Consider the following 25152-nt stretch of genomic DNA (forward strand, 5'->3'; position numbering starts at 1 on the left):
TTTTCCAACTTCAAGAAGACAGTGCTACCCTTTAGAGGAATCAAACAGCTGCCAGGTCCCTTAGAAGGTCTTTGCTTTTTTTTTTTTTAGGGATTATGTAAGCTGTTTCACAGATATACTTTGTTAGTCAACAAGCAGTTGGCAATGTTTTTTATTATTTTTGACCACACTATCCTTTGTGCTTTGGTGTGACTAATTTTGTATTATTGCGAGTTTTAATGATCCTTCATATACTTGTGTCACCCATACAACAACCACCATACTATCTCTAAAAGTTCTTTTGCATGTTTCTGTTCTTCAAAACCAGAGTCAGTCAGCCAGCAAGCATTTATTAAGTGTACATTATATGCCAGGAATTATGCTAAATGCTGGGAATATAAAGGCAAAAGACAATTCCTGTCCTCAAGGAGTTCACAGTCTAATGAGGGAGACAACATGTAAACAACTATGTGCAAAAAAAAAATTATCCACAGAATAATATGAGAATAATCTCAGAGGGAAGGAACTAAAATTGAGGAGAACTAGAAAAGGCTTCTTGCAGAAGGTGAGACTTTATCTGGGACTTGAAGGAGGTCAGGGAAGAGAGATGAGAAGAGAGAATGTTATAGGTGTGGAGACATCTGAAAATGCTCAGAGTCTGGGAGATAACAAGTATGCAAGTAACAGCAAGGAGACCAGTGTCACTATATTGTAGAGTACATGTAAGGGAATAAGGTTTAGAATGACTAGAAAGGTAGGAAGGGCACAGGTTATAAAGGGCTTTAAAAGCCAAACAAAAGATATTGTATTTGATCTCAGAGGTAATAGGGAGCCACTGGAGTTTATTGAATATGGAGTGTCATGGTCTGACTTCTGCTTTAGGAAGATCACTTTGAAAGCTGAGTGGAAGATGGACTAAAGTGGAGAAAGACTTGATACAAGAGATCAACCAGTAGGCTATTACAAAGATGTGAGTATGAGGTGATGAGAGGCTACACTAGGGTGGTAGAAGTATCAGAGGAAAGAGGAGAGCATATCTGTTGTGAAGGTAGAAACAATGGGACTAGACAACTAATTGGATATAGGGGAGGAGAAAGTGAAGAGTTTAGGAACACACCTAGATTGTAAGCCTGGATGAATGGGATGATGATCTTACCCTTGACAATGAGAGGGAAGTCAGAAAGAGGGGAAGGATTGGTGGGCTGACTAATGAGTTCAGTTTTGGATATGTTGAGTTAAAGATATCTATGACACATCCACTTACAGACATCCTATTATAGGCAGTTGGAGATGTGAAATTAGAGGTCTGGAGAGAGGTGGTTATTTAGTCATTTTCAGGCATGTCTGACTCCTCCTGACCCCTTTTTTGGAGGGAATTTTCTTGGCAAAGATACTAGAGTGATCTGCCATTTCCTTGTCCAGCTCAATTTATAAAAAAAAGAAACTGAGGCAAACAGGGTTAAGTGAGTTGCCCAGGGCCTCTATCCACTTGCTCAGGGCTAGACAAGTAGATCTAAGAATCACCTACATAGAGATTATAACTTAATTCAAGGGAGCTGATAAGATCACCAAGTAGAATAATAGTGAAAAAGAAGAGAAGAGGGTCTATGACAGAATCTTGAGGAACATGCACCATTAGTAGGCATGACCATGATGAAAATCCACCAAAGGAGATTGAGAAGGATTGATCGGATGAGAAAGAGGAGAATACAGAGAGAACAGAACCATGAAAACATAGAGAGAAGAGAGCATCAAGTAAAAGAGGGTGGTTGATGGTGTCCAAGATTGCATACAGAGAGATCAAGAAAGATAAATGAGAAAAGGCTATTAGATTTGGCAATTAAGAGATCACTAGTAATTTTGGTGAAAGCAGATTCAGTTGAATAATGAGGTCAGAAGCCAGATTGTGAATAGTTAAGTCAAGAGTGTGAGGACAAGAAGTAGAGGCACTTACTGTAGATGGCCTTCTCAAGGGGTTTAACAATGAAAGGGAGGAGAGATATAGGATGGGTAGATAATGGGGATGGTTGGATCAAAGGAGGGTTTTTTAAGGATAAGGGAGAGATATGGGCATGTTTGTAGGCAGTAGGGAAATAGGCAGTAGATAGGAAGATGTTGAAAATTTAATGAGAGAGTAGGGATGATAGAGGGGATGATCTGCTGGAGAAGACATGGTGGAAGGGAAAACACTTGTACATTAGAAGGTTTTGTATTGGCCAGGAAAAGGGCAATGTCTTCATGTGAAATAGTGGTGAAGACGGAGATAGTGACAAAAGGCATTTGAGTGATATGAAATGAAGGGGGAGAGAGAGAAACCTTCTGCAAATGGTCTCAGGTTTTTTTTTTTCAGTAAAATATGAGGCAAGGTTCTCAGCTCAGAAGGTGGGATGGGGAATCCATGGGAGGTTTGAGAAGGGTTGAAAGGGTTTAGAAAATTTGCTGTGCTGAGCAGGATAGTAAGTTTATACAGAAAGAATTAAAGGATTGTCTTGCCGCATTGAAAGCCTAGTTGTCAGATTTCCTACCTTAAATCTGTAGTGGATCTGGTCAGCAAATTTTGTGATTTTCTCCAACTTTTTTTGGCAGCATGTGAGTGAGTAAGAGCAGTAGATGGGGCCGGGGTGGATAATCTAAGACTGAGGTCTAACAGGAAAAGATCTTTGATGGTGGTAGAGGGAGAGCCAGGGAGTGATGATAGGTAGCAAGGAATATTTCTATTCCCCCACCACAACCAGTGAGTCAGTGAGTATCAGTGCAAATGCAAGCAGAGCTGGAGGGTTGCTAGGGAAGCTGTATCATCAGGAGGGAGTCTGGTCTCAGTGAGTGCAAGAAGACAGAAGGAGAGAAAAGGAAAAGGTTTAAGATGAAAGCTAGTTTGTTACCAGTGAAGTAAACGTCCCAAATAGCACAGTGCAAGGGTTGGTTAGCTTTAGAAAGGGATATTGGGAGGTGGGAGAGATGGATTGAGAGGGATAGATTAATGAAGAGTTCAGTGGGAGATGAAGTATGGGCTTTGAACAATGGCAGCTGGGTTGGGGGGGGGAGGAGGAATTTTCCCAGTGGAGTCCTATTAACCATGTCCCACAAAATAATAGAAAAGATTATTAAGTGGATAGGTTGTAAGCACATAAGAAAAGGAAACAATGACTACTAGAAACCAGTATAGATTGATTAAAAGAACAAGACAGAAGACATGAGTTTTAAATTTTTGCTCTAGTATTTCTTTTCTAAGTGACCTTTGAAGTCATTTCATCTTTTTGGGCTTCATTTCCTCATATTTTCATCATCTGTAAAAAGTGTTGTATTAGAGGACCCCTAAGTGTCCTTCCAGTTTTAATTCATCTGATTCCAAGTTATGATCCACACTCATTTGCTTAAAATTATGTTACTGGTAGATCAGGTAGCTAACATAATATCATGTTTGGCTCAGCAAGGCATTTGACAAAATTTCTTGTGATAGTCTGTTTTTCATGAAAAATTTTCATAATATTCTAATGAAAAAGGTGGTGATGTATGAGCTGAATGGTAATATAGTTTGATGGATGTATAGTTGATTGAACAGTTTTATCCAAAAAGTATTAATGAGTAAATGTATGTGGAGGTTTCTAAAGGCTTGTTGCAGGGGATCTGTCCTTGGCACTGTCCTATCAACATCTTATCAGTGGTTTGGATTAATACATTAAAGCCATGTATTTATAAAATTTAGAACTGACACAAAATTGAGAGGAATAGCTAATACACTGGATAGTAGAATCAATATTCAGAATGATTTCAACAGTCCGTCCTAATGGGTTAAAAGTAAAAACATGAGATTTTATAGGGATCAATGTAAAGTCCTACATTTAGGTTTAGGAAACCAATTGCACAAGTGTGAAGTCAGGGAGAACTGGCTTAATAGAAATATATGGGGGAAATGCCCTGCCATTTTAATTGACTATAAGTTCAATCTGAGCCAACAATGTGATCTGAATGGTAAATGCCTTAGGGAAAACATATTGAATTGATGGACATCTAGTGCACAGATCAAGGGATATAATACCTCTGCCCTGGTCAGACCACATCTGAAATCCTCTGTTCAACCTAAGTCACCATATTTTAAGTGGGATGGTGGCAAATTGGAGGTTTACAATGAGGGTTAGAGGGGACTCATGCCTTATGAATAACAGTTGAGCGCATTAGGAATGTATAGCTTCAAGGAGAAATTTGGCAGGAGGACAGAAGAGTGGAAGTTGATACTTGTCCTTGAATAACTTAAAGGCTATTATGTGAAAGAGGGATGAGATATATTATGTGACCTGAGAGGACAGAACAAGGACCAATGAGTAGATATCAGAGGGGGATAGATTTTAAATTAAAAAAAAGGAAATTTTTCTAAGTAGAACTGCCCCAAAGTGAAATGGGATGACTCATCAGAAAGCATGTCCCCTATAATTGATAGTGTTCAAGCATTTGTTGGATAACCTACTCTCAGGAGTGCCATAGGGAGAATGGGTAGACATTGGACTGGATAATTTGTAACTTTAACATTGTGTTCATGTGATTAGTTATGGTATTTTAATAATGAAAGTACATTATATTTAAAGAAAAACCTCATTTATGTTACCCTACCTCACCCTGCCCCCAAGTTATCCATGGAGTAATTTCATCCAAATGGACAAGCAGAATTTGTTTCCTTAGTTGAAAGGAAACCTCAATAGGTGTCTGCTTCTGACCACTGTGGCTTCTGAAGAGGAAGGTAGAGAACCACATTGGATTCCTATAGTTTCCTCTGCTTTCAAAGCAGTTATGTTATGATCTAGCACAGGGGTGGGGAATCTGTGGCCTCGAGGACACCTGTGGCCCTGTAGGTCCTCTGGTGTGGCCCTTTGACTGAATCCAAACTTCACAGAACTTTTGTTAAAGCTTGTTAATTCTTCTCAGTAACCTCCAGCTATGTCAAATGATGGTGGTCAACACCCACTATCATCCTTCATGAAATGTGTCTAGTGACCTCTTTCTTACCAAGTAGGTTGCTAACATTTTGTAAGCTTGCTAAAGAAGCATAGCAAATTGGGCTGAAACAAGTCTTTTTAGCAGAAAGATTTTTGTTCCAAAATACCTTGACATTTAAAAAAACTTCCCCCATCAAAAAAAAAATAACCTTGCTACTTTCTTAGAGAGGTGTCACCACCCCTTCTGTGTGTGGCCTATAGGTGATTATTATGAAGTATCTGTACTGGAATAAGGAGAGATTTCTTAACAATTCAGTGTTTTCTTGGAAAGTCATTATATCATGCTTTTACCATGCTTTTTCTTTTTTAAAAAATTTTATTAATTTATTTTGATTTATCAGTAATCACTTCCATATGCTTTTGGGTTTAAAATTTTTCTCCCCCTTCCTGCCCACCACCCTCCCCAAGATGGTGCACAATCTGATATAGGCTATACATTTACATTCCTATTTAACGTATTTTCACATTAGTGGTGTTGTAAGTAAAAATTAAAACCAATAGGAGGAACCATCAGAAAGAGGAAACAAAACTCAACGGAAGAAAAAAATAGCAATTCAACTTTCATAGTTCTTTCTTTTGATGTGGATAGCATTTTTCATCACGAGGCCTCTGGAGATGTCTTAGATCCTTATATTGCTGGGAGGGGTTAAGTTTATCAATATTAGTCATCGCATAACGTGGCTGTTATTGTGTACAATGTTCTCTTCATTCTGCTTACTTCATTCAGCATCAGACCACACAAGTCTTTCCAGGTTTTTCTGAAGTCAGCCTGTTCATCATTTCTTATAGAACAATAGTATTCTGTTACATTCATATACCACAACTTGCTCAGCCATTCCCCAATTGATGGGGCATCCTCTCCATTTCCAATTCTTTGCCACCACAAAAAGGGCTGCTATGAATATTTTTGTACATGTGGGTCCTTTTCCCATTTGTATGATCTCTTTGGGATATAGCCCTAGAAGTGCTATTACTGGGTCAAAGGGTATGCACATTTTTATAGCCCTTTGGGCATAGTTCCAAATTGTTCTCCGAAATAGTTGGATCATTTCATAACTCTACCAAGAATGCATTAGTGTTCCAATTTTCCCACATCTTCTCCAATATTTATCATTTTCCTGTTTTGTCATGTTGGCCAATCTGATAGGTGTGACGTAGTACCTCAGACTTGTTTGATTTGCATTTCTCTAATTAATAATGATTTAGAGCATTTTTTCATATGACTATAGATGGCTTTAATTTCTTCATCTGAGAGCTGTCTGCTCATATCCTTTGACCATTTATCAATTGGGGAATGGCTTATATTCTTATAAATTTGTCTTAATTATCTATATATTTTAGAAATGAAGCCCTTATCAAAAATACTGATTGTAAAAATTCTTTCCCAAATTCTACCTTCCTTCTGATCTTACCTTGCATTGGTTTTGTTTGTGCAAAACCTTTTCAATTTAATGTAATCAAAATTATCCATTTTGCTTTTCGTAATGTTCTCTATCTCCTGTTTGGTCATGAATTCGTCTGTTCTCCATAGATCTGATAGGTAAACTTTTCCTGCTCTCCCAGTTTGCTTATAATATCAGCCTTTATATCTAAATCATGAACCCATTTTGACTTTATTTTGGTATATGGTGTGAGATTTGGGTCTATGCCTAGTTTCTGCCATACTCTTTTCCAGTTTTCCCAGCAGTTTTTTTCAAAGAGTGGGTTCTTATCCAGAAGCTGGGGTCTTTGGGTTTATCAAATAATAGATTACTATAGTCATTGACTACTGTGTCTTGCATATTTAACCTATTCCACTGATCCACCACTCTCTTTCTTAGCCAGTACCAAGCAGTTTTGATGATTGCTGCTTTATAATACAATTTAAGATCTGGAATTGCTAGGCCACCTTCCCCTGCATTTCTTTTCATTAGTTCCTTTGATATTCTGGACCTTTTGTTCTTCCAAATGAATCTTGTTATTATTTTTTCTAACTCTATAAAATAATTTTTTGGTAGTTTGATTGGTATGGCACTGAATAAGTAAATTAGCTAGGTAGGATTGTCATTTTTATTATATTAGCTTGGCCTACCCATGAGCAACTGATGTTTTTCCAGTTATTTAGATCTGATTTTATTTGTGTGAAAAGTGTTTTGTAATTGTGTTCATAGAGTTCCTGGGTTTGTTTCAGGAGGTAGACTCCTAAATATTTTATTGTCTACAGTAAGTTTAAATGGAATTTCTCTTTCTATCTCTTGCTGTTGGGCTTTGTTGGTAATATATAGAAATGCTGATGATTTATGTGGGTTTATTTTATAGCCTGCAACTTTGCTAAAGTTGTTTATTATTTCAAGTAGTTTTTTACTTGATTCTCTAGGATTCTCTAAGTATATCATCATGTCATCTGCAAAGAGTGATAGCTTTGTTTCTTCTTTGCCTATTCTAATGCCTTCAATTTCTTTTTCTTCTCTTATTGCTAAAGCTAATGTTTCCAGTACAATATTGAATAACAGTGGTGATAATGGACATCCTTGTTTCACCCCGATCTTATTGGAAATGCTTCTAGCCTGTCCCCATTACATATAATGCTTGCTGAAGGTTTTAGATAATGCTATTTATTATTTTAAGGAAGACTCCATTTATACCTATGCTTTCTAGTGTTTTTAATAGGAATGGGTGTTGTATTTTGTCAAAAGCTTTTTCTGCATCTGTTGAGATGAACATGTGGTTTCTGTTGGTTTTGGTGTTGATATGCTCAATTATGTTGATAGTTTTCCTAATATTGAACCAGTCCTACATTCCTGGTATAAGCCCTACCTGGTCATAGTGTATTATTCTTGTGATAAGTTGCTGTAATCTATTTGCTAATATTTTGTTTAAAATTTTTGCATCTGTATTCATTGGAGAAATTGGTCTATAATTTTCTCTCTCTTTTGACTCTTCCTGGTTTAGGTATCAGCACCATATTTGTATCATAAAAAGAATTTGGTAAGACTCCTTCTTCACCTATTTTCCCAAATAGTCTGTATAGTATTGGAATTAATTGTTCTTTAAATGTTTGATAGAATTTTCATACCCTGATTTTTCTTATATGATCCTCTACTTCCATGTCTCTTTCCTTTGGGACACAGTGTGGTGCAGTAGAAGGAACACATGATCTGACACCAGAGGACCCATGTTCTTATCCAACTTGTTCCTCTTTGATGTAATGGAAAAAAAGCACTGGATTTGGAGTCAGAGACATGGGTTAGGATCTTGCCTCTGCCCCATGCTTCCTGTGTGACATTGGGCAAGTCACTTTACCACATTAGGTTTCTGTTTCCTCATCTGTGCAATGAAAGGATTAGACAACAATCTTTCACATCCCTTTCAGCTTGAATAATAAGATCCTAATAATATGATCCTAATAATAAGGATTGTAGAAAGGTTATAGTTCTGTCATTCCAGCATTACAGAAGAGGATTGGGATCAGAGCAGTTATGTCATTTTCTGATAGAGTGACCAAGCAGTTGAGCAGAGAGCAAAAATCGACTCATGAAAAATTTTGTGTCACTCTGTGTATAGTTTCATTCAGGATCAAGTTATTCCTACCTGATATACTATAAGATGTTACAAATGCAATTTTCAGGGATGGGAATTAAATTGCTGACTCCAGGGCATGCTGCACCCAGACTTAAATAGGCTGAATAGCATGAGAGCGGCTTCCATCAGAATATGAGAACCTGGATCAGTGCATTGTCATCATTCTTTTTCTTTGAGCAAATGGTACCTTTTCATCTTTTATCCTTAATTCCACCATTCTCTGGGCTTCAGAGGTGGTTTTATTTATTTATTTTTTCAGATGAACTGTCTGGTTCAGATAGTTTCAGTTATCATCTATGGAATAAGGCCAGACCATTTCTTTCACTCACATTGTACTGACTCAATCACCTTCTCCTTCCGTGTGTGTGTGTGTATGTATGTGTGTAGCAGTCTTCAGAATATTTGTACCATCTGAGGAACTTCCTTACAAGTGACACTTTGCAGTCTTATTCACTATGTAATCTCTAACCTTTGATTGCTGTTAGAATGCTAAGGCACTTGGCTTAATTTTAGTCTCTGACAACGTCCCACTACCCATACTCCCTTGACATCTTGTGATAATAGGTTCAGTTAATATTGGATCATGAACAGATACAGGGACAGTTTCCTTAGGGGGTGGCGGGAGGGTAGTTAAGGAATGTTAGCACTAGCAGGGGAGTTCTCTTTTAAACAAATATCTTGGTGAAAACAAATATTAAACATAAAAAATGGGATTGGGTAAAAATGTACTTGAGGGTTTTCGTTCAAGATGGATAACCTTTATTGAGTACCTACTTTATGGATTTCATTCCAACACAAAAGAAACATTTATGAAGTGCTCATTGTATACAAAGTATTGCAGTGTGTGTGTGTGTGTGTGTGTGTGTGTGTGTGTGTGTGATATAAATGTTAACTAAGACATAGTGTCTGTTCTGTTAGAGTTTATAGGCTGCTGATGGCATCCAGGATCATAGATTGAGAATTGGAAGGGATGAAGAGGTTGTTTGCTCCAACCTCCTCATTTTATTGGTGAGGGTTCCTAGATGTAGTGACACAAAGCCCCATATTAGCAAGGGAATGAAAATATAGTATAAACTACATGCCAAGGAGAGTACAGAAATGAATCTATATGTTATCTTGGCCTAGATTTAATTTTGGTTTCTGTCTCTTCCTTTTCTTTTTCTGTCTCCTTATTTGTCTCTTCTTTCTCATTTTCTTCTCTTTTTCCTTCTTTCTCTCTTCCTAAGTCTATCATCTCTTTGTTGTATGTCTCATCATCATTCCAGATTCTGGAATCATAAATGCTTCTTTTGCTAGTCTTAGTTCTTATAGCTTTTATAGTCATCTATTTTTACAGTGTTGTCTTTACAATATAAATTGTTCTCCTGGTTCTCATTTCATTTTCATCCATTTATAAAAGTCTTCAAAATTATTAATTTTATAACATTGCTATAATAGAATAAATTGTTCTGGTTCTGCTCACTTCATTCTGCATCAGTTCATATAAGTCTCTCCATATCTTTTTGAAAGAATGTATTTCTCTCTCTCTCCTTCCCTTTCCCTTCCTCTACCTCCTTGTCCTTTCTTCCATATCCTTCTCCCCCCTTCTCCCTCTCTCCCTTCTTCTTCTTCTGTGTGCCTCTTTCTCTTGACCCCTCCCTCTCTTCTTTTTTCACTTCCCTCTCTCCTTCTCCTCCTCCCTCTCTACTTCTCTCCCATTCTTTCTCTTCATTCATATTTGTTTATGGAGTATGTCAATTGTCTGTTAATTTGGACTAGAGTTCTTTTAACTACTAAGATGGCATATGCTTTGCCAGGAATAGTTGTGTCCCTGAAATTTATGTAGAATTCAAGGCTCACAAAGTGCTTCACAAATCATATATTAAGAGCTAGTAAGGACCTTAGAAGTAATTAAATCCAACTTCCTCATTTCAGAGATAAAGAATCAGAGTCCCAAAGAGCTTAAATGAATTGCCCAGGATCATATAGCTACTAAGTGATTGAGGGGGGATTTGAACCCAGGTCTTCCTGACTTTAACTCCAACACTGTATCCATTCCATTGTGCTTCCTCTCAGGAAGACCTGGGGGGTACAATGAGGAAGGTTATGTAATTTTAGTGAATATTTTTGTAGTCACATATATATTTTGGTTGACATATATGATGATGATGATGATGATGACAAATCTGCAATGGGAAATTGTGGAATGATAGCAGTGTTTTAGTCTCAGAGGAGCCCAGATCCCCCACAAACACCCCAGTAAGGCATTAAAACTTCATCAGAAGGAGTAATGATTAAAAAACCCCACAAAGATAATGAGGTATCAACTCCTCTATTGAGTCCAGTTCTTTCTTTCTTCCTTCCTTCCTTCCTTCCTTCCTTCCTTCCTTCCTTCCTTCCTTCCTTCCTTCCTTCCTTCCTTCCTTCCTTCCTTCCTTCCTTCCTTCCTTCCTTCCTTCCTTCCTTCCTTTCTTTCTTTCTTTCTTTCTTTCTTTCTTTCTTTCTTTCTTCTTACTTCCTTTCTCTATCTATCTATCTATCTATCTATCTATCTATCTATCTATCATCTGTCTGTCTGTCTATCTATCCATAGATAGATAGATAGAATCCTGTGAAAGTTCTGAGTGGAGAAAATCTAGGATGAAGCCCACTCATTAACAGCTTGATCCTAAATCAGAAGACAGAATCATAGTAGTTCCCAGTGCAGGGTGGCCCCACATGCTCAGCCAGAACAGGAAATAGGGTCAGAGTAGCACCCAATATACAGGGAATCTGGAGCCTCAGCCCCAGCAGGAGGCAGGGCCAGTCTAAGACCTTGAGCAGAGTGACCCAGAGCCTCAGCTGAAGCAAGAAACAGAGCCAGAACAGCCCCTAGGCAGATCTAGCCTGATGCAGTATCCAGGCATCCTGTGCCTTGATCATAGTAAGAGCCAAGGGCAGACATCTCCGGAAGAAAGCAGACCCTCATCTTAGCCACCACACTCAGGACCATGCAGGACACCCCTGGGGTATCCACAAGTATGTAAGGGAGTATATTAGGACCTAAGCACCAACCCCCAATGAGGAACCTGAGGCTAGAGCTATGAGTAAATAGAACAAACTATTGTGTTAGTTGATTTGTGATGGAATTCCTCTTTTCTTCTGTGTTTACCTCACAATGAAGAAATACCTTGGACTCAGAGAAACCCAACAGATAAACCCAACGAAGAGTAGCTCCACCAGAAATCCAAACAGAATCTCAGAGAAAGCAATATCTTGGCCATGAGAACTACAGAAGTAGTTGATCAAATTGACTGTAGTTTCTAATGGTCTCATGCTAATAAGCAAATGGACCAGAAAGGAATGAAGAGGTCATTTTTGCAAAAGGAATCTCCCTAGGAGTTGTCAGATAGGATTTTATTTTATTTTGTTTTATTTATTTATTTTTTTTGCTCAAAACATCATCTATTTGGTCTTCAAGATATAGATCAGGAGTTTGGGTGTGGGTTAAGGTTCTGCCAATACATCCTTTTCCTCATGAGTAGAGAGTCTGCCAAAAGTTTCTCCCTATTGGAAGACTGGCTTAGTATAATCTATGTCCTCATTCTGGCAATGAATCCTGTCTTGTCCCCTGTATGCTTAGTAGCGAGTACTTAACTAATTAAAATGCTGCCTCTGGTTTCATATGGCCAAGGATCACTGATTAATTTTAAGGATGGAGTTGCCCTCGTAGCAATAAGTATTCATTTAGAGCTTTATTCTCTCCCCTATTGAAGCATGAGATTTGATTTCCTACTACATCTTTTTAAATGATCATTATCATTAGCAACAAAATTAAAGATTAAAAAAAAATCACACCAAAGTATATTTTTAGCATCTAAGTGTGAGCTCTTGATTATTGTTTTGTGGCATGTCTGTCATTCTTGTCATTGCCAATAAGAAGGAAACGTGCTTGTGAAAATGTGGTGCCAAATGGTTTTGTTGGGGGTGACAAAACTTGGAGCCCTTGCCTTCTGATATTAATATTCTGCTCTCTGTTGTTCTCTGTAGCACATTACGTTTCTAATTCTTGCAATATACACCAGATGCACATAATGATATTTATTGGATTTCTCTGATACAGAGAGAAAGATATAAACTATTGTAGTGTGTTTAGGTTGAAGATTTCATTCTTTGAGGAACAGCTTCTGAAGCTGTGCAATTGGGAGGGAAAACACATTTTAAAATGTATTAAAATATTAATATAGAGTCTATTCTTCTGAATTGGGCTGGCCAGAGCTTTGGATTTAAATCTCATCTGTTCCCCTTTAACTTCTATGTCCTTCTATGTCCTTCAGGCCTTGTGGTTTAATCTTCCTCTTCCTCATTGCCCCTCAGGAGAAGATGGCTGTTATCAACTGACTGAAATGAGGCAAAATCTGAGCGCAAGCCTTTTGTGTCCAGAGCCAGACTGGCTTACATTCTCTACCCTGGGACAATGCCATTGTCAGAGACTAGAGTCACAGCTGGTCCACTGGAAAGACATTTGATCCCAAGCACCACCGGGTTTGGTTTGATAAAGAACTGAAAGAGCATTACAAACAATGTTTTTAATTGGCTTAACTGCTTTGCAAACACAAGTCTCTTCTATCATGTTCCTCAGAAACAGAAACACTTAGAGCACATAGGAAGCATAGAGTGAATGAATGAATGACTTGTCCAAATTTACACACTGAAGTGGTCAAGGTAGGAACTCTGGTTTGGGGATCCCTTATTTTGTTTCAAGAGCTATGTCCCCTTTAATCATTGCATTATTCCTGGGGAAAAGAAGTAAGCTTTCCTGAGTTCACATTGAAGTGTCTGTTGCAACTTTCTATGGTCATTCCCTTCTTCCCAGAATCACAAAGGATTGCCAGAGTGATTTCTTTCCTTAAAAGGTGGACGAACCAACAGCTAGAAATTCTATTCTGGGTTTGATTCTCACTAACAAGGAGCAGCTGGTTGCTAGGGTGGAAGTGATGGAAACCCTGATGAAAAGTAGTTACTGCCCCCCTAGAGTTTATGATAGAGGGGAGGAAATCAATGTATAATCTGACTTGCACCCTAGGTTTTGATGAAAACAGATTTTAAAGTGTTCAGACGAAGAATAAGTAGGATCCCGTAGATCGAAATGCTGTGGGGGAAGTTAGCTCAGGAGAAATGTGAAATGTTCAAGAATTAAATTCTGAATATAATCATCAGTCAATCAATAAAGATTTATTAAGTGCCTACTCTATGCCAGGCATTGTGTTAAGTGGTGGGGTTACAAAAAAGAGGCAAAAGACAGTTCCTGCCCTCAAGGAGCTTACAATTTAATGGGGGAGACATCATGCAAACAAACATATACAAAACATACTATTTACAGGATAGATGTTTATTCTTCATTTTCGAAGAGGACCAATGACACCATGCCTTGACTTGTACCGAACTGGATTTCAGTGAGGCAGAGTTGCACAAAGTCTGTCTTCCAGAGCCATTGAAGTACAGTGGCAAGACAAAAATCAGGATTATTGGTGATAGCCCAGGATGCAGTGGATGAGCCTTGACATCTTCAATTTCGGATGGAGCTCTAAGAGCTCCGTAGCACCTGCTTCAGCTGTCTTCACCTCTGGTTTAAGGGCTTGTTGAACCCTTTTTGGAGTTGCTCATCTACCTTTGGTGTCCATCTCTCACCCAATTCTCACCTGTGGCTCCAAGAAGCTATAGTATGCACAGCAGCCACACCCTAATAAACCTTCTGAGCAGACAGGCTAAACAAAGTTGAGTGTAACTGAAAAGTTCCAAATTCACTGTTGAATTGATGGGATATCTATCCCAAGCATGTGAAAACTTCCCCCTGTGGAATGGGTGGATGAGTACAAATTGTACCAATGACAGGATAAATAGGAAGTAATTAAAAGAGAAAAAGCACTGGAATTAAGAGGGATTAGGGAAGGCTTCCTGTAGAATGTAGGATTTTAGTTGGGACTTGAAGGAAGCCAGAGAGGCCAATAGTCATAGCAGAGGGAGAACTTTCCAGGCATAGGGGCCAGCCAGAGAGACTGCTGGGAGTCAAGATGTGAAATGTCTTCTTTTGTTTCATAGAATCATCAAATTTTAGAGCTAGAAGTAGCCTTAGAGATCATTTAGTAAAGTGAAGAAACTGAGGCCTCCGTAGATGATGTGACTTGACTTGTCTTCAGTTGCACTGCTAGTTAATGACAAGAGCCCAGAATAGAACATGGGTTTCCTAAGTCCCAATCCAAAGCTTTAGCAAGCCTTCACAGAAATAAAAAATAGGCTTTCCCCTTCAAGAGAAGACTGCACTTCAACACAACAGGAGGATGAGCTGATTTTCATATGTGGTACGTAAAAAGAATTGGCTTTTTAAAAATTTGCAATTTACCTGCAAAGGTGGTTGGCCAGGGAGTGAAGTGGATAAAGGTGGCCGTGTGTAAAAGAATTATTTGTGGAACAGCCAGTTAAAGAGTACATGTTGAGGAGTAAGGAATAAGAAGACTGGAAAAGGCAGCAAGGCACTAGGTTATGAAGGGCTTTGAATGCCAAGCAGAGGATTTGTACTTGCCTTACTATTCCTTGAAGCTATGCCTAACATCTTATTAGCTCTTTTGGATGCCACATTATACTGCTAACTCACACTGATCTTTAGTTAATTAAACCTCTAAATCTTTTTCAGAACACCGGCTCTCTCTCCATGCTTCCTCCATCTTATGCTTGTAAAGATTATTTTTCTACCCAATTGTAAAACATAAATATTTATCTCTATTGCATCAGATTCATCCCCATGTTCTCTGTGTTAGCCATCTCACCCAGCTTTGTGTCATATGCACATTTGAAGACAACTATACCTTTAACCAAGTAATTTGTAAAAATGTTAAATAGCACAAGATCAAGCAGAGATCCCCCTGAGGCACTTCACTGGAGAATTCTTGTCATGTTGACATTGAACCACTTTCATCTACTCTTTGAGACCAGCCATCCAACCAGCTCAGAATCCATCTGACTCTATTTTGATCTAATCCATATTTTTGTATCTTCTTCACAAGCTAAGATACTGTCTGAGGAATCTATATTTAGGTAAACTATATTCACAGAATTCCTGTTATATAGTAATTTAGTAATTCTGTCAATAAAGGAGATGAGGTCAGGTTGACATGACCAGTTCTTGATGAAGCCTTGCTGGCTCTTTGAAATCACCACTTCCCTTTCTAGGTGTTCTTGCCCCCAGTTTCTTCTGAACTCAGTTCCAATGCTGCCTCCTGTATGAAGTATTTCCCGTTTCCCCTAGGAGTTAGTGCTTCATCACTAAAATCATCTTGTATTTTGGGTTTTAAAGGCCTAGTCGAGTATCTCCATTTGAATTTCAAAAGGATTTTTAAAAGTCTGTTTTGTTTTTTATCTATGCATATTGCATATGCTTATAAATATTTTTATATTGTTCTGGACATGTCTTATCTGATAGATTCTAAGCTCCTTGAAATCAGGGAGCATTTCAGTTTTTGTTTTTGTATTCCTAATGTCTTGCATAGTAAAATGCATAGTATTAGGTGCTTAATATAAGCTTGTTTGATTGATTGACTGTGGTCCTTAACTCTCTTCTTTTGTTTCATGGAATCATCAAATTTTAGAGCTAGAAGTAGCCTTAGAGATCATTTAGTAAAGTGAGGAAACTGAGGCCTCCATAGATGATGTGACTTGACTTGTCTTTAGTTGCACTGCTAGTTAATGACAAGAGCCCAGAATAGAACATGGGTTTCCTAAGTCCCAATCCAAAGCTTTAGCAAGCCTTCACAGAAATAAAAAATAGACTTGCCCCTTAAAGCGAAGACTTCGCTTTAGCACAATAGGAAGATGGGCTGATTTTCATGTGTGGTAGGTAAAAAGAATTGGCTTTCTAAAAATTTGCAATTTACCTCCAAAGGTGGTTGGCTAGGGAGTGAAGTAGATAAAGGTGGCCATGTGTAAAAGAATTCTGTTTTCCATTTTACCATTACATTGTATAATCCATGGCACCATGGCACCCCAAATAAAAGAGGTTTCTGTTTTTCCTTCTTCCCCCATCCCAATCCTTAAAACAATTAGAATGCTTTGTTTCTTTATGCCCTGAGTATGATTCAACAGCTGTATCTTAGACTATTGTTCTTGTTAAAAGTTTGAAATCTACTTGGGACCTTGAGTTTATATTACTCTGAAATAGAAATTGAGTTTTCCAGTAGTACCTAAGTTTTCTTAAACAAGTTTCTGTGACCAAGCAGCTGCTCTGGATAAACAGGTTCCTCTATAGTCACAGATCCATACAGCTGGCAAATTATCTCCTAAAGTAGGATCATATGTCATGCTCCCTTTGGCAGTCTGGTGAAGTCTGTGGAGCCTTTCTCAGCATAATGTTTGTGAATACGTAAAATAAAATACGCAGAGTTACAAAGGAAGCCAATGGTACTGAAATATAGTTATCAAAATACAACAAATAAAACCAAAAAAGTTCATAGAGCCTTGCACAATAGAAGGCATAGTATTAGGTACTCAATATATACTTGTTGACAGATTGGCTGTGGTCCCTCACCGTTTCTTTGTCTCATAGAATCATCAATGTAATGGCAAAATGGTGGGATGTTTAAAAAGTTTGACAGACATGATTTCTGGGTATTTAGTAATTTTATTAATAATGCTAGCATTTTGATGAAAGAGGTCAGTGGCACTCTTGTATGCCAAAGACCCTCATGGTTGTAGGCTTGTGGCTCATATGCCCTTAGAAAAGTGGGTGTTCCAGAGTGTGGCAATCAACTCTGATTGGTTAATAATTAATGAGAGAATGAATATTACAATGAGGGACTGGACCTATTTTAATAAAATTTGATTATGTCATTTACTTCTAAATTACCCCTAGCCTTGGGCAATCTAATCAAAGAATTTATCCCCACCCAAACCTGGGGAGCACAATGGGCTTCACTATCTTAGATTAAATTCCTTGTAAGGTTGGGTGGGGTCTGACCAGACTGAGGAAAAAGTTAATTCAACCTTCAGAGACTTTAGAAAAAGGAGGAACTCTGGATCTTCTCAAATCGTTGGTTATTAATAATAATTTCTCTCAATGGAAAACAGTTATGTACTCTTCCCCCTAGAGTCAAAGTTGTTTTTTTGTTTGTGTTTTTGTTGGAAGAGCTTCATTGAAGTGGTAAATCATATTTGTCTGCATACGTGGATCCCTGTGTTTCTAACATTTTTGCAGTAGAAATTTCTGATGTCTGATAGACATTCAGGCCAATTCTAGCTACCTCTGTAGTGTGATATATGTTATGGGGACTCCCATAAGGATTATCACAATGATAAAATAAAATCAGAAGGCTATATTGCTGAATATAATGAATGAAGTTCAGCATCTGCAGAGACAAGCATTGTTTGTATGTTTCATTTCCTCTTGTAGCCAGAAGGTTGATTTCTTTAGACTCCTGAATGACTCATGCTACTACCCTTCAGTTACTTCACCAAGAATAGTTTGGGTTCTTTGCAGAATGATGACGATAATGAGACATCAGCAGCCATATAAAATCAGTTTTTGAAGAAGGAGCTGTTTAGTGATCAGCTAAAATTGAAAGAGGGAAGAAATGAAGAAATAAAGTAGATATTCAGGAAAGGAAGATTTCCATACTTTTACTGGTCAGGGAGGCCATGTGCTAATCTAAGACTTAATATGGAAAACCTGGAGAGAGAGGGGAAGAACCTTCCTTTCAGGTTAAGAGATGGAAGAAGACAAACAAAGGACATATTTTAATACCTACTTTATTGGAAGAAAAGAAACAAGCATATATTATTAAATGCTTTACTAGGCTTCTAAGTGGCTCAGTAGATAGAGCACTGGGACTGGAGTCAGGAAGACACAAATTTATATCCTGCTTCAGACACTTACTAGCTATTTGACCCTGGGCAAGTCACTTAACCTCAATCTGCCTCAGTTTCCTCATCTGTAAAATGGGGATAATAATAGCACCTACCTCCCAGGATTGTCCTAAGGATCAAATGAGGTAATAATTATGAAGGACTTAGCACACAGTGACTAGCACATAGTAAGCATTGTTATTATTATCATTATTACTATGTGCTGGACTCTGTGCTAAGCACTGGGGATACAAATACAAATAAAAAAAGACAGTCCCTGCCCTTTAGGAGTTTACATTCTAATGGGGGAAGTCAGCAACCCCAAAGGAGTCCAGAAAGTTAGGAATAGGACTGAGAGAAGAATCAAGGCAAATTGGCCTGGGCCTTTTCTACAAAATAGAAGCTCCGAGAAGAACTCACCATTGGGAGAAGGGAAGCCGGCTTTGTGAATGAAAATTCCAGGGTGAGCAGGCCTCAGGGGAGAGGTAGGTTGTTTCAGGATAAGTAAGAAGGCCATGGTACCAAGGAAAATTCTACAGGATGAGTCAGCATTGGAGAAGTCATGGTTTTAAAGTTTAGAGAAACAGTAAAACTGTTGGGGGAGAATCACAATGGATTTTTGATCTCTTTGGTATAGGTATCCCCTCCGTTGATACAGGAGGTAAAACTACCCAAGATAGACTTCTCTATCATGCACTCCTTCTCAAGGAAACTTATCATTGGGAAATCTAACTATTCTGCAAGATTAAATCAGCCTTGGTACTCTCATCTCATCAGTCCCATATGCCCCTCTGATTGCACCCTTTGACTGGAGTGTAAAGGCAAGAGGTCCATTTAAGGAGGGGGCCCAGCACAGTCTTCTCCTCATTTCCCATGAGCTACATTGCTTTTGGACTTCTTCATTGTGGCCCCAGACAGGGTACTTTCTATGCCCTCCCACTCCCCCATTCCTCTGATGTTTCAGCTTTCTTTTTTGTATGGTCTAGCCCCATTAGGTTGTAAGCTCCTTGGGTGTAGGGACTGTCTATATTTCTATTTGTATCTTCTGGGCTTAGTACATTGCCTGGACCATAGTAGACCCTTAAGAAATATTTATTAACTATTGACTGACCCACTCATATCTTCTCATCCTGGTTGTATCTTGTTTCTTATGTCTCATCTTTGTTTGTATCTTCATATAAATCCTCTATAGAAGATTAGCCTAAGGTGTTACTTTCAGTGTTATAGGATGTAATTATAAGAATCCAGTCTCTTTTTCTTTTAATGTTTTATGGATAATAGGATAGCACTTGGACTGTCTCTGTGTTATCACTCACTCCTCTTACTTTTTCCTCATCATAACTCTTTTCCATTTCTAATCATATGTATCCTTGATGATGTCTTTCGTATGACCTGTCTCATGATTGGTGATATGCTGCAGGCTGTTTGCATCAGTCACATGTCTTTTCGTTGCCATTTGGATAACCTGCAATTGGGATTCATCTGAGATCGTGGTATATTTCACGATTCATAGTCAGAGAGCTTCAGTGGGAAAGTATTGGTGTTAGAAAGATAGGCTTTAGGATTAATGGGGAAACTTGAGATCTTGGGAAGTGCTTCATAATTCCCCAAATGTTATACTCAAGTTTATTACCCAGCTGCATACTATATGATGATTGACTAATTCAATGGCCTGTCTATCAGATTTTCATGTCACAAGCTGAATAATGTGCATTTTTCATTCACTTAATTTTTCCACTGTGAATAGTTGTATTGATCTCTTCAGGGATTATGAATCTCATCCAGGAGGCCGTATAATTTCCCGGGGCTCAGTGAAATCAGCACAACTCCATCTGTGGACAGGTGCATCTGGACTGGGATTGCTATCAGTTTTAGAATCTCTTTTCTCTATGGACTTTGAACAGGATGATCTTCATGATGCTGGTGACTTTTGCTGAACTGCGTAGCTGCTGTTCATTCAGTGGAGTTCTTGAAGCGATCACATATGACGTGGAATCGTACAATTTGAATATTTGTGTGAGAGATACCTTGTTTGATAAGAACCTTTAAGGCTGAGTTTTGTTCTACTGAACCAAATGCTTTGTTATTGTTGATGTTGTTGTTGTTGCATCATAAGCAATAGACAAAGCAGAGTCTTACCTTCTACTATGATAATATATAGCTAATTATATAATGACAAAAATAGCTATTATCATTTTTCTATTCCCTATGCCTCCCAATCCATTTTGTGATAAAAGATATGAGTTACGGAAAAAATATCTGCAAGATTGTCTGAGCCCATGCTTATGCCAGGATGAGTGAGTTAGGAGGGGGCCTGGCACATCCACTCAGAGAGTGTACATTAGCAAAGGCCATGGATGGAAGGATGCAAGCAGCCAATATGAAGGACAAAGGTTTTGGGGAGATGAGTCAAATTCGACCAATAGTACGCCTCCTAACTTGCTTTTTGATCCAGTATTGATCTACCCTGAATCTCACTTCAACTTCTCCAACAGTATTTTCTTATTATCTCAGTCCCTTGGATTGCATCACTCCAAAGAAATCTTGGTAACAGCCTGCTCTCCCTTTTGCTTTAAACTTCTGTAAATTCCAATTTGTACTATGTCTCTCTCCCCAGATGGGAATTGTCCATCCTCTGCCTTGGTGTTTGCTTCATCATTGACACATGACAACAATTTCTAGGTTAGAGTACGACAAAGCTTGCCTTATTTCCTGCTCTCATTTCCTTCAAGGATATTTTTGATGCATACATACATCATTCACATAAAGATTTTATGAAAACAAGAAAGTAGTAATATGATTCAGTAGTTGCTGATGTCTTATCGATCCCTTTTCTTTGGTAATAATACTGCCTGAGATCTTTTTCATTCTTTCAGAATCTTCTTTTTGAGATATCATGAAATATCTGCTTGACCAAGAAAAGTTGTTGAAGAATCTGCTTGATGATTTACCTCTAATTAGAGATGAGCATCCCATCTACCCACGGTAACATTAGTGGTGATGAGGACCTGTGTGGCTGAAGTTAATGTAGGGAAAACTGAGAAGGGAGGATGACTTCGTGAACACGTGCCTGCATCAAACTATCCAAGTCCCCAGAAGATGATGAGTATATAAAGAGAAGGCTCAAACTTTCTTTGTTCTTCCAGTATCTGAGATTTCTCCTTGAGCTTAAACGATAATGTTTTGCCTAATCCTCAAAGCCTATCCTCTTCTAGCTGCTCATTCTATCTCCTGCCTATAACTTCTATATTTAGCCCTTCATATCTCTGGAAACTTCAAACTACAAAGTTTTTCTGGGGACTGACCAAGTTTCTCTGACCCCTTGTTGAATGAGAGAATCGTTTGACTTTTTCTGACCCTTGACTCACAAAGCTCTGTCTTGTGCTATAGAAGAAACTCACCTTCAGAAAATTCCTGTCTCCTTTACCTCTGTTTGCAGTTGTGCTCTGCAACCCTAGTCTGTAGGGATGAGGGGACTATGGATGTAATATAGTGATAGCATAAGTAAGATACCAAAGCAAGAAAGTGTTTATTTTTGAGCAGTATGAAATCTGCTACTTTGCTACTCCCACCATTACAGCCTTCCCTTTTCTTCTCCTTCTCCCCCACATTATTTCTCTCTCTCTCTCTCTCTCTCTCTCTCTCTCTCTCTCTCTCTCTCTCTCTCTCTCTCTCTCTCTCTCTCTCTCTCTCTCTCTCTCTCTCTCTCTCTCTCTCTCTCTCTTTCTCTCACTTTCTCTCTCTCTCCCTCCTCCTTCTACTCCTCCTCCTTTCCTCTCTCTCTCATTCTTCTTTTAATGTGAATGAGTCTGATAACAGAAGCTGACTCAAGTGGGACTATTGGAAGCCCATTCCCCCTTATTTCTAGGAAATTCTATGGTTCGTTCCATGTGTTGGAGCTGTGTCAATCAGTTAATAAACATTTATTAAACACTTATTATGTGTCAGACACTTTGCTAAGCCCCTGGGCGTACAAAGAAGGGCAAAAGACAAGTCTTTACTCTAAAGGAGTTCACAGCCTAATGTGTGTGGCTGAAATAATATACTATACTTTCACAGCAGCGTGGTTTCTAATACTTTTGCTACAGATATATAGTATTTCTGCCACATTATGAATTAAATTAGTTTCGAGGAGTCAGCATAGGAACTTAAGCACAATGTTGTTTCCAGGATAAATATGTTCCAAATTCCAAACAATTGATTTCCAGACTTGTGTAACATAACCCATTTGTTAATTGAATACTGCATGTGCATATGGAAAACAACTAACATCTATGTGATCATTTGAGGCTCACTAAATGCTTTGCATTCATCTTCACATTTGACTCTCACAACCATCCCTTGAAGTTGCTACTTTTATTCCAATTTATCTCCAGATTGAGCCTCAAAGAAATTAAGCAATTTGCCCAGACCTATAAATAGATGGTTAATCTCAGAAATAGAATTTGAATTCAGGTATATGGTACTCCATGCCCAGTTCTCAATTCACTATGCAATATAGTGAAAATCTCCATGTATATTAAAACCTTGAAAATCGAAAACCTTAGGGAAGGAGTATTCCCAAAGAGCCATTTTCCTCCATATAAGTAAAGGATATTTCTTTAAGCCCCAAATACTTATGTTTTAACCATTTTTGATTAAAATCTTTCCAAATTGTATTATAGGCTTCCTTGCCTTTCTCTGAATATACTGAACATAATTTAATCTTTTCTTTGTGACTCAAGAGTATCATTATATACATCATTTAAAGTAACAATGCCTTAAATTCCTGTAGTATCTTATGGTTTTCAAAGTGTTTTTAACATCCACTAAGGTAGTGTGGTACAGTGGAAAGAGCACTGACTCTGGAGTCAGAAGACCTGGGTTTTAAATCCTACATCCTACCCTTTGTGACCTCAGACAAGTCATTTAACTTGAGGTAGCTAGGTGATGCAATGGAAAAAGCTCTGGGCTTGGAGTCAGGAAGACGTAAGTTTGAATCCTGCCTCAGATACTAACCATGCGACCCTGGGCAAGTCATCTAACATCTGTCTGCCTGAATTTCCCCATCTATAAAATGAAGATAATTACAGCACCTACCTCCTAGAGTGGTTGTGAGGAACAAACGAAATAATATTTGTAAAGCATTTTACAAACCTTAAGTAGCTATTATTATTATTAGCCATTATCAAATTCTCTGTGCCTCACTTTCCTCATCTACAAATGGAAGGATTAGACTAGACGGCTTTTGAACTCCTTTCTAGCTCCATATCTAGCATCCTATGATCTCATTTCATAGACAGTGGGATAGACAAGGCAGGTAAAATTATTTCCTTCTCATCGATGTGAAAGTTCATAAAGTGGTATGTTTGAATAGCTAGTAAGTGGCAGAGCTGAGACAACTCCATGCTACCCAGAGTAAGGCTTTTGATGTCTATTGACATGTCTATTGAAATATATAGGCTGTTTATCTATATACCAACTGACCTTAGATTGATCTGCTTTTCAAATTATTGTTTTTGCTTTCCATAGGTTTTTTATAATTTTTTTTATTACTTCTTAATGTTAGCCTATAGCAGCCCCTTACCTTTCTTTGTTTTTCTGACTTTTAATTTGCTAACAACTTGAAAATAAGATAACAAGACTTGTTAGAAATTCATGCAAAATGTAGAGTGGAGCCAAGACGGCAGAGTACTAACCTGAACTCTCCCAAATGCCCCTCAAACAATGTTAAAATGACATCTGAAAATGAATTCTGAAGCAGCAGAACTAACAAAAGGATAGGGTAAAACAGTTCTCCGGACCAAGGTGACTTAGCAGGTCAGTAAGAAAGGTCTGTCTCACTGGATGAGGGTGGTGCAACAGTCCAGTGGAGGCTGCACTGGAGCATGCTGTATACACCCTGTATATACAGCCAGCAGCAGGCCTTGGTGACAACTGAATCAGCAGAGGTGGCTTCTGGAGCTCTTAGCTCATAGATGATAAGGGAGTTGGACAAGTGGTCAGAAGGAGATTACGGGGCACCCTTTGATGGCATTGGGAGCAGGATTTGGTTGCTTTGCCAATACGACATTCTGGGTTGCAGTCTCAGGAAAAGGAGGAGCACTAGCAGGAAACTGAATCCAGAGAAGCTGGACAAATTCCAGGGAAGAAAAGAGTGCTTGTGGTTGCTCAAAGACCAGAGCACAGGTTAGAAGAGCAGTGACCACACCTTTCCTTAAATCATACCTCCTTGGAAGAACAGAAAACTTGCAGACTCCCAGAACTAGCTCTGTAAACAGCAGCATGAAAATCCCAAAGCTTGGAACAGTGCCCCTTGCATCTCAGGAAAAAGCCTAACTTTACCATAAAGTTAAAAGTAAAGAAAATAGGGTGGAAAAATGAGCAAATGATAGCAGAAAAGAAGCTGACCACAGAAAGTTACTACAAGTTACTACACAAACTCACAAGCAGAAAAGGAAATCAAAACAGCTACGTGCAAAGCCTCAAAGAAAAAATGTGAATTGGTCTCAGGTCTCTCAAAAAAGAATTCCTGGAAGAGCTCAAAAAGGATTTTAAAAATCAAGTAAGAGATGTAGAGGAATAATTGTGGAAAGAAATGAGAATGAGGCAAGATAGTAATTAAAAAAGAGCCAACAGATTGGTAAAGGAGGCACAAAAAATGCTGATGAAAATAACATGTTATAAAAATGAAAAGGCCAAATGACAAAAGGCACAAAAATCCACTGAACAGAATTCCTCAAAAAGCAGAATTGGAGAAGTGGAAAAAGAGATACAAAAGCTCACTGAA

At 38.4% G+C, this 25152-nt stretch overlaps 1 protein-coding gene across 2 annotated transcripts in view; it reads left to right on the plus strand.

Moving 5' to 3' along the window:
• The window catches only part of DISC1 (DISC1 scaffold protein), a 527908-nt gene that overhangs the window by 331791 nt on the left and 170965 nt on the right, over positions 1 to 25152 (plus strand). The window contains exon 10 of one of the 2 annotated variants that reach the window (XM_078156229.1): positions 12867 to 13752. The exons of the other annotated variant lie outside the window; for it this stretch is intronic. Coding sequence (XP_078012355.1) covers positions 12867 to 13018 — 152 coding nt within the window. The 3' untranslated portion in view covers positions 13019 to 13752. Of the gene's footprint in view, positions 1 to 12866; positions 13753 to 25152 lie in introns of those variants that run through there. 2 annotated transcript variants of the gene reach the window in all.

The sequence above is a fragment of the Phascolarctos cinereus genome, unplaced genomic scaffold, assembly GCF_003287225.1.
Source record: "Phascolarctos cinereus isolate Bilbo 61053 unplaced genomic scaffold, phaCin_HiC Scaffold_5;HRSCAF=322, whole genome shotgun sequence".
Classification (NCBI taxonomy): domain Eukaryota; kingdom Metazoa; phylum Chordata; class Mammalia; order Diprotodontia; family Phascolarctidae; genus Phascolarctos; species Phascolarctos cinereus.